Source organism: Melanotaenia boesemani, chromosome 18 (genome assembly GCF_017639745.1).
Source record: "Melanotaenia boesemani isolate fMelBoe1 chromosome 18, fMelBoe1.pri, whole genome shotgun sequence".
In the NCBI taxonomy this organism is placed as follows: Eukaryota; Metazoa; Chordata; class Actinopteri; order Atheriniformes; family Melanotaeniidae; genus Melanotaenia; species Melanotaenia boesemani.
The window spans coordinates 30,191,495-30,198,683 of NC_055699.1; the positions used below are offsets into that span (position 1 = coordinate 30,191,495).

The following is a 7,189-nucleotide window of genomic DNA, read 5'->3' on the forward strand; positions in this document are numbered from 1 at the left end:
AGGAGAGCCCAGATCCACGATGCACCACCCCCAGGCCCACCCAGGAACCCCCACAGGGTCATGTCATCCCTCCCCACCCACCTACTCACCTATAATCCTACACACTCCCACTCATCCTAGCACATGCATACACACGCACACAAACATCATCCAAAGCATAGACACACTCACAACATATAAACATCCCTGTCTCACACCCCAGCACCTCCCCCTTATAATCCCCCGAATCCCACTCAGCCCTCCTTCAAACCCCTGCACCCCCCCCTGGCCCCAGGCCATACCCTGGGTCCCAGGGTGTCAACCAGACACCAGGGCATGCACCAACCCACACCACGGCAGCACATCCGGGCAGGCCTAGACCCCCGGCACATACGAACCCCACCACCCTGGAGGGAGGAGGACCACCCCCGGGCACCAGAGCCCAGAACCCCCACCCAGCCCGCCCCTGAATAGCCCGGCCGCATTCTGTGAATTGGGACAGTACATCGTGCACCACAATGACGTATGTGGCCGACGAATCCGCACTTCGAAGTGTGCAGACCCTGAATTGGGACACACCTCTTGTCTCAGCCAGATGATTGCATTGAGCCATATAATAACACTAAGCTCCCCATGTGGGACTCAAACCCACAACCTCCATCCCATTACCCTCTTTTCACGTCCTGGTCCCACGGCTATAAAACCAACCAGCAGGACTGTATAACAGCAGTCTTCCAGCAGCCTGTCGGAGGTCTTTCTGCATCAAAGTAAATCATTAGTTTGTTTCCAGCTTCTGGCTTTGTGTCTGAGGCATCTTCTCATCAACAGTCTTTTCGGTTCCACAGGAACTGAAACAGATCTCAGACATTCAAGGGCAGATTAAACATTTTTCAGTAAAGTCTGAGATGAATCCAGATTGGTGCTCTGTGTGATTTTATCAGGACTGACTTCAGTGTTTTCCAGGATGAGGCTAGAAAAAAAGGCAAAAAAACACACCTCGGTACATAAAAACACATAATTCAGACATTCACAACATAAGAAACACGTGGCGGTGGGGGAAAGGGATCTCCCATCGCAGCCAAGTTAGACACAGCTGAAATTGAGCGCATCCAATCACCCTGCCGCCCGGGAGTGGAGGGAGGGGGGGGAGGGTCCAACCAAGGCAGTGAAATCATGGGATGGGGGAGGTGTGTCTTGAGTGTGCTTGCATGTGTGCTTGCATGTGTGCGTAGTAAGTTAAAGTAAGTTAGCCTGTGAACTTTCTCCCAGTTCCTTTCTCCAGTCTCTGTCCCAGATGATAGTGGGGTGACCTCGGGAGTGCTATGCATTCATCCATCGGTACACACACACACACACACACACACATATATGCGTGTGTGTGTGTATGTATGTATGTGTACATATATATACTGTATAACATATCATGAATCTGGCTGCATTCAAACTAAGAAAGGACACAATGAGATGTGTATACTTCACAGGAGGCATCATCAGTAGGTAAAATATTCAACCAGTTGGGCCGTTAAGGTGACCAGGTGTTAAAGTGACCAGACAGAAGCTATCCCTCACTTCCAGCTGTACCCACTCTCAACAAAGTGTTCATTACTGACTCAAACAATTGATATGACAAAGCTGATTTATCCAAAATCCTAACGCCACTTCAATAACCGATTTAGGTCAACAGAGGCGCTCACATCTCAACTGCAGTTAATAATTAATGACTGATTGTGTGTGGAGGTGGAGCTTCTTTGATTGGTCTAAATCCTTCTTATTTCACCTTGATGCAGGGCTCCAGACTGCAACCAAATGGTCGCATTTTGCAACTAAAATGTGAGACAGTGCGAGTGAATTTTTCATCTACTCGCACAACAGCAAAACATATGCTGGTCTTTTCTTGTAGAAGTTAAAACTGAATTAATTTAGTCACTAACAAACATCTGCTCCCCTCTTCAGCCCAGTAGTCCACAGTAATGCACATTAGCTGCTGGTAAAAGAGTTTCTTCAGAAAGCTTCTCTGCTAATTTCCGCTGTTATTCTGAAGAATATTTCACAATCATGTGCACCTTTTTTTTTTTTTTTTTTGTTTCTTCTTTTTTCTTATTTTAGTAAGCTTCCCTTCAAAGTCAGATAAAGACACCGTTTGTGCCGTGTTGGTGTCAGACGTTAGAAGTGAAGGAGGAAATATTAACACAGTGACTTTTTCAGTGCGATCCTGCTGCATTCAGAGGTAAATATGACTTCATTTATACATATAAAGATCCTTAAAGCATAAAAACGGAGTAATTCACAACAGTTTCCCCAATACCTGAAAATATGTTCTTCTTTTAATTTTATATTTATTTTATTATCAGACCTGAAGAGTCATGGTCATGTAAACGGAGATAAAGGGACCTTTGGTAGACAAACTGTGTTTAATCAGTAATGTTAATTTTCATTGACATTTTCCTCAAATGTATTTTAATAACAAGTATTTTACTATGTTAAAGAACCCTAGCTTACAGTTTCCTTTCTTAATACAAAGATTTGCAAAGTGCATGAGGGCACATCAATTTTTTTACATTATGTCCCAAATACTGGCAGCCTGTCCAGGGTCCTACGGCCTCTCGCCTCCTAACTGCTGGAATAGGCTCCAGCTTCCACACAACCTGAATTAAGCAGAATAGAGAATGAATGATTCATCATTCTGCTGTGTGAGCTGGAATTTTGAGAATAAGAAAGTGTAAATGTTGCCATCACTTATGTTTTTATAACATCATCTGTCCATCAGCAGGTTTTACGTGGAAGGTTTCAACATGAACACCTCAACTAACATCAGCATCAGCATTGATGATGAAAACATCACAGATTCCAGCTATGCTGGCTCAGTCATGAATGTGGTGGAATGGATCATCATCTGCTTTGGACTTCCTCTGACTCTGGTGACCATCGCTGCAGTTTATTCTCTGGTGTGTATCAGCTTCTCTTCGGTATGAACGGTTGTTCCGAACTGAGACAGTCAGTTATGCTGCAGCTATAACTGAGACGTTGCTTAACCCTTTACCTGCCTGCCCCACTGTTTGATAGAGCCACTCTTTGTGTTTATGGGTACATTCCCACCAGGATAGTCCACAAGACTTGGTTCAACATTCTTCCGGATCAAATCTGGGTTTGCGCTGCACTACTCAAACGAACCAGACCTTTAGAATAACGTATTTCCCTCCCCGCCAGAGGCATCGCTGCATCACGAATTACTGGAGAAGACTAGACACACAACAAAGATGGAAACTAGTTCATTTATTGGTTAACTTCAGTTTCCACCACTCAGGGTGAACCACGGAGATCCTAGCGGTCTTGGGTTGATCTTATTTCTAGCAGAACATTTACAGAGTTCTACCCCGTCTGGTCGCGAGCCATTTCCTCCAGCCAGAGCCGCCTACTGTCCCACAATGCACTTTGATCTGTAGGCCACTTCCTGTATTGCCACCTCTTAACAAACCTCCCAAAAAAAGCTCATTTTCTGATCAAACAGACTAGGATTCGAATCATAAAGGCTGGTATGAATGTGCCCTATAGTGAGTTTTATTAAAACTTTTTGGAAATGCACAAAGTTTCAGATAAAACATTGATTCTTCTTATTGTCTAAAGCAAAAGAAAAAAAGCAAAAACATTTTCTTATTTTTTCTCATTGTGAACATTAAAGCAGATTTAGGGTAGAACAAGGAAACAATTTTAATTTCAGTTCTGAAAATGTTTCAAGCTTATTTATGTACATTTGTTAATGTTTTCCTGCAGATTCGAAAGGACCACGTTGCTCCAGTCTACATCATCAACCTTCTGGTTTCTGATCTCATTCAGCTCTGCTGTCTGACGGCATCAAAAGCAAACGTGGACGGCTTGTTAATCCTTTGCTTTTACTTTTTCAGTCTGATGCTCAGTGTTGGGTTCATGGTGTGCATTTCCCTAGAAAGGTAAGTAAGAGTTTATCCGAGTATGCCTCTGTTGATGTGTCTGACCATTACAGCTGTATATCTGTGTCTATCTTTCAGGTACTTGACCATCGCCTGGCCGTTGTGGTACAGATTCAGACGAAACATCAACACCTCTGTGGTTGTTTGTGTCGTGGTCTGGATCCTTCCTCTCGTTTATGTCCTCCCTTTCTATTTCAGTGTTAATGTTAAGGTCACAGAAACCATTTTGGCAGTCTACCTCCTCCTCCCCTTCCCCCTGTTCCTCTTCTTCCTGGTTGGGACCATTAAAGCTCTGTCTGCAGCTCACAGTGTTCCTGCTGATGAAAAACGAAGAATTGTGGCCATTCTGGTTGTGCTGCTGCTGATTTACATGCTGCTCTTCCTGCCCAATATTATTTGGCTTTTGTCAGAAGAAGCCAGAAATAACGAGATTTACTTCAAGTCGTCTTTCATCCTACTTCATTTCAGTCCTCTTGCCGACTTGAGTATGTATATTTTCATCAGAAAAGGTGCCACAGACAAGCTTTTGAAATCACTGTGCTGTAAAATGTCCACCAGTCAGCAGATGAGCAGCATGAGTAATGACACCATGTCAGCTTCATGTACTCAGACTTTATAGATTTTACTTTAACTGGAAATTGTAGACTTCTATTTCTGTTACTGGAGTAATAGAAATAAACATCCTGCTTTGTATATGTTTATAAATTTGCTCATTGTCAAAGATCTGCCCCCTTGAAAAGTTTAAATAGTTTTCTTTTCCTTCTTGGTTCTTTTGAGCTGAATGTGTTTTCTAGCAGATGTTACTGTTGTTTTTATGTTTTATTGATTCTCGGTTTCTTCATTAGATTTTCAGTAACTGATGTAAATGAATCTTTGAAGAGAAAATATTCAGTTTACTTGACACATATGAAGTGAGTTGCACAATTATTGTTCTTGCTGTTTGTGAGTTTATAGTTGGCTTTTATTTTTAAAATTACCAGAGGTTTTTAACCTGCCCTATCTGAACGGCTGAGCTTGACATGTTCTGGAAGCATGCTCCGTCAAAAATACACTCTGCTCCAAAGTTATAATAGTTTTGGATTTTTCATTAGTTTTTATTTCGTTTTGACTTTTTGTTTTCAAATTCAGTTTTAATTCGTTTTCAGAGCAGATTTTGAAAATGCTTTGTTTTAGTTTAGTTTGAATTAGTTTTAGGTGTTATATATCATACGGGGGTAGTGTAGAGTTAGTTAGGGACAGTCATGGGTTGACTCATAACTTTCTTGGTGACAGTGAGTCATGAACACCAACAATCTTTGTGAAAATCTTTGTGAAATTTAAATAGTTTATAAGTGTTTAGATTTCTTTTTCAAAACTATAAATATTTGTAGCTGTGTTTATATTGTAAACAGTTTATTAAACTTTGTTCATTGTGTCAAGCATCTTTTTCTCTTTTTTTTTCCAGTTGATTGAATTTCAGATGGGGCTGTGAAATAATTAATTTAGTAAAACAAAAATAAGAAGTGTTTTGTCTAATCAAAGGAACCCCCACACACCACACACTTACACACACACTTACACACCACACACACACACACACACTCACTCACACACCACACACACACACACACACACACACACCACACACACACACACACACTCACACACCACACACATACACACACTCACACACCACACACACACACACACCACACACGCACACACACACCCAATGAATTCTAAATGAATTGAACTGCAGTTGAGACCTGAACGCCCTCTGGTGACCAACATGGCTTCTGTCGGTTTTACTTGAAGTGGGATTTCTAATAAATCAGCTTTGACATAGCTTGACTTTGTGTGTGAGTCTGTACTGGACACCATGTTGAAAGCTGGACATGGAGTCAGTGACAAGCCTCCAGACTCAGTGACTTAATGAGTTTTTCAGCCACTATAAGGCAGGAGCAGCAGCGACGAGCATCGCACCAGCTCCAGCCACCCATCCTGCACCCTGCTCATGTGACATGTACCCTCCACAACATCTGCATGCAGAAGGCAGCTGGCCTAGATGAGTCCCAGGATGGTTCCTAGAGACTGTGTTTCAGAGTTAGCTGAGGATATTTACTGGTATCTTGTACCTGTCTGAAGACCCGTCATTCTGGTATCCCCAAATCATTCCAGTTCAGAGACATTAAACATCACAAAATGTTTCTAATGCAAAATAAGACAATTTATTGATCCCACAGTAGGGAAAATAACCTGTTAAAGCAGGTCACACGACAGTACAATGTGCAAAGAACATGAGGAAGAGTAAAGTCTCATCAAGGCGGCTTTCCAACCATCCTGGATCCTCACCAGTCTGCAGACAGGAGCAGCGGGTCAGCCGATGATACCATATCAGCACACTGCACTGCAAGATGTCCAAGCTAGTTACAACACATCTGCCTGTGGATAAAGGAGCTGCACAGGCTTGTGTGCTGAGCCACTTCCTTTCATGACTGTACACACAACTGCACTCCAGTTACAGCAATTCTATCATCACATCTGCAAATGACGGGACAACGGTGGGGCTGATCTGTAAGAACAATGAGTCTGACTACAGGGCTGACAGTGTCATGCAAAGAAAATAACATGACACACCACGTAAAAAAAAATAAAACAAAATATAAACAAACAAAGAAGTCATTATTGCCTTTAATAAAAGAATAATACAACACTGGATAACAACAGAGAGAATCTGGAGAAGCTTTAAAATCCTGAGTGGCCACATCACAGAGGACCTCTCATGTTCATTCAATAACAACATGCTGGGGAAAAAAAACATGAAGAATGGAAGATAAATTTTACTAAATCCAGTTGCTAAATGATACAGATCCATTAAGAAGAGGCACCACACAATTTCTATAAAGTTTTTACTCCAGAGACATAAGCATGGAGAAGATTGAACTCAAAAACTACCTTCAATTCAACAGCATGTTTCATGTGCTACATCTTAATATGTTGTTCTTTAGGGTCTATGTGCTAAAGTTAATTTAGTCATTTATACTGTATATACGTAGATATGTGTATATATGTGTGTATATATGTATTTCCATAGATACGGACAGATATTACCTATTTGCATATTTCCATAACCCTTCCTCCATAATACACACTGTGTGTGCTTGTACATAGAACACCAGTTACTGTGGTATATACACACTAAAAAACGTTGGGTTAAATGATTAACCCATCTGCTGGGTTGATGGCGTTGGGAGAATTTATTGGGTTGTTTTCCAGTCATGTTG

The 7,189-nt window shown here is 41.8% G+C and overlaps 1 protein-coding gene across 1 annotated transcript; it reads left to right on the plus strand.

The window, feature by feature from the left end:
- Positions 1–2,720: 2,720 nt before the first annotated feature.
- LOC121628849 (G-protein coupled receptor 4-like) lies at positions 2,721–4,914 on the plus strand. The gene is made up of 3 exons (XM_041968234.1): positions 2,721–2,924; positions 3,751–3,926; positions 4,005–4,914. The coding sequence occupies exons 1-3, from the start codon at positions 2,772–2,774 to the stop codon at positions 4,543–4,545; spliced, it is 870 nt and encodes a 289-aa protein (XP_041824168.1). The 5' UTR covers positions 2,721–2,771; the 3' UTR covers positions 4,546–4,914.
- The last annotated feature ends 2,275 nt before the right edge of the window (positions 4,915–7,189 follow it).

Coding starts and splice junctions, on each gene's coding strand:
- LOC121628849 (XM_041968234.1), top strand. CDS start 2,772: ATGAACACCTCAACTAACATCAGCATCAGCATTGATGATGAAAACATC. Junction 2,925..3,750: donor TCGCTGCAGTTTATTCTCTG/GTGTGTATCAGC, acceptor GTTTTCCTGCAG/ATTCGAAAGGACCACGTTGC. Junction 3,927..4,004: donor GTGTGCATTTCCCTAGAAAG/GTAAGTAAGAGT, acceptor TCTATCTTTCAG/GTACTTGACCATCGCCTGGC.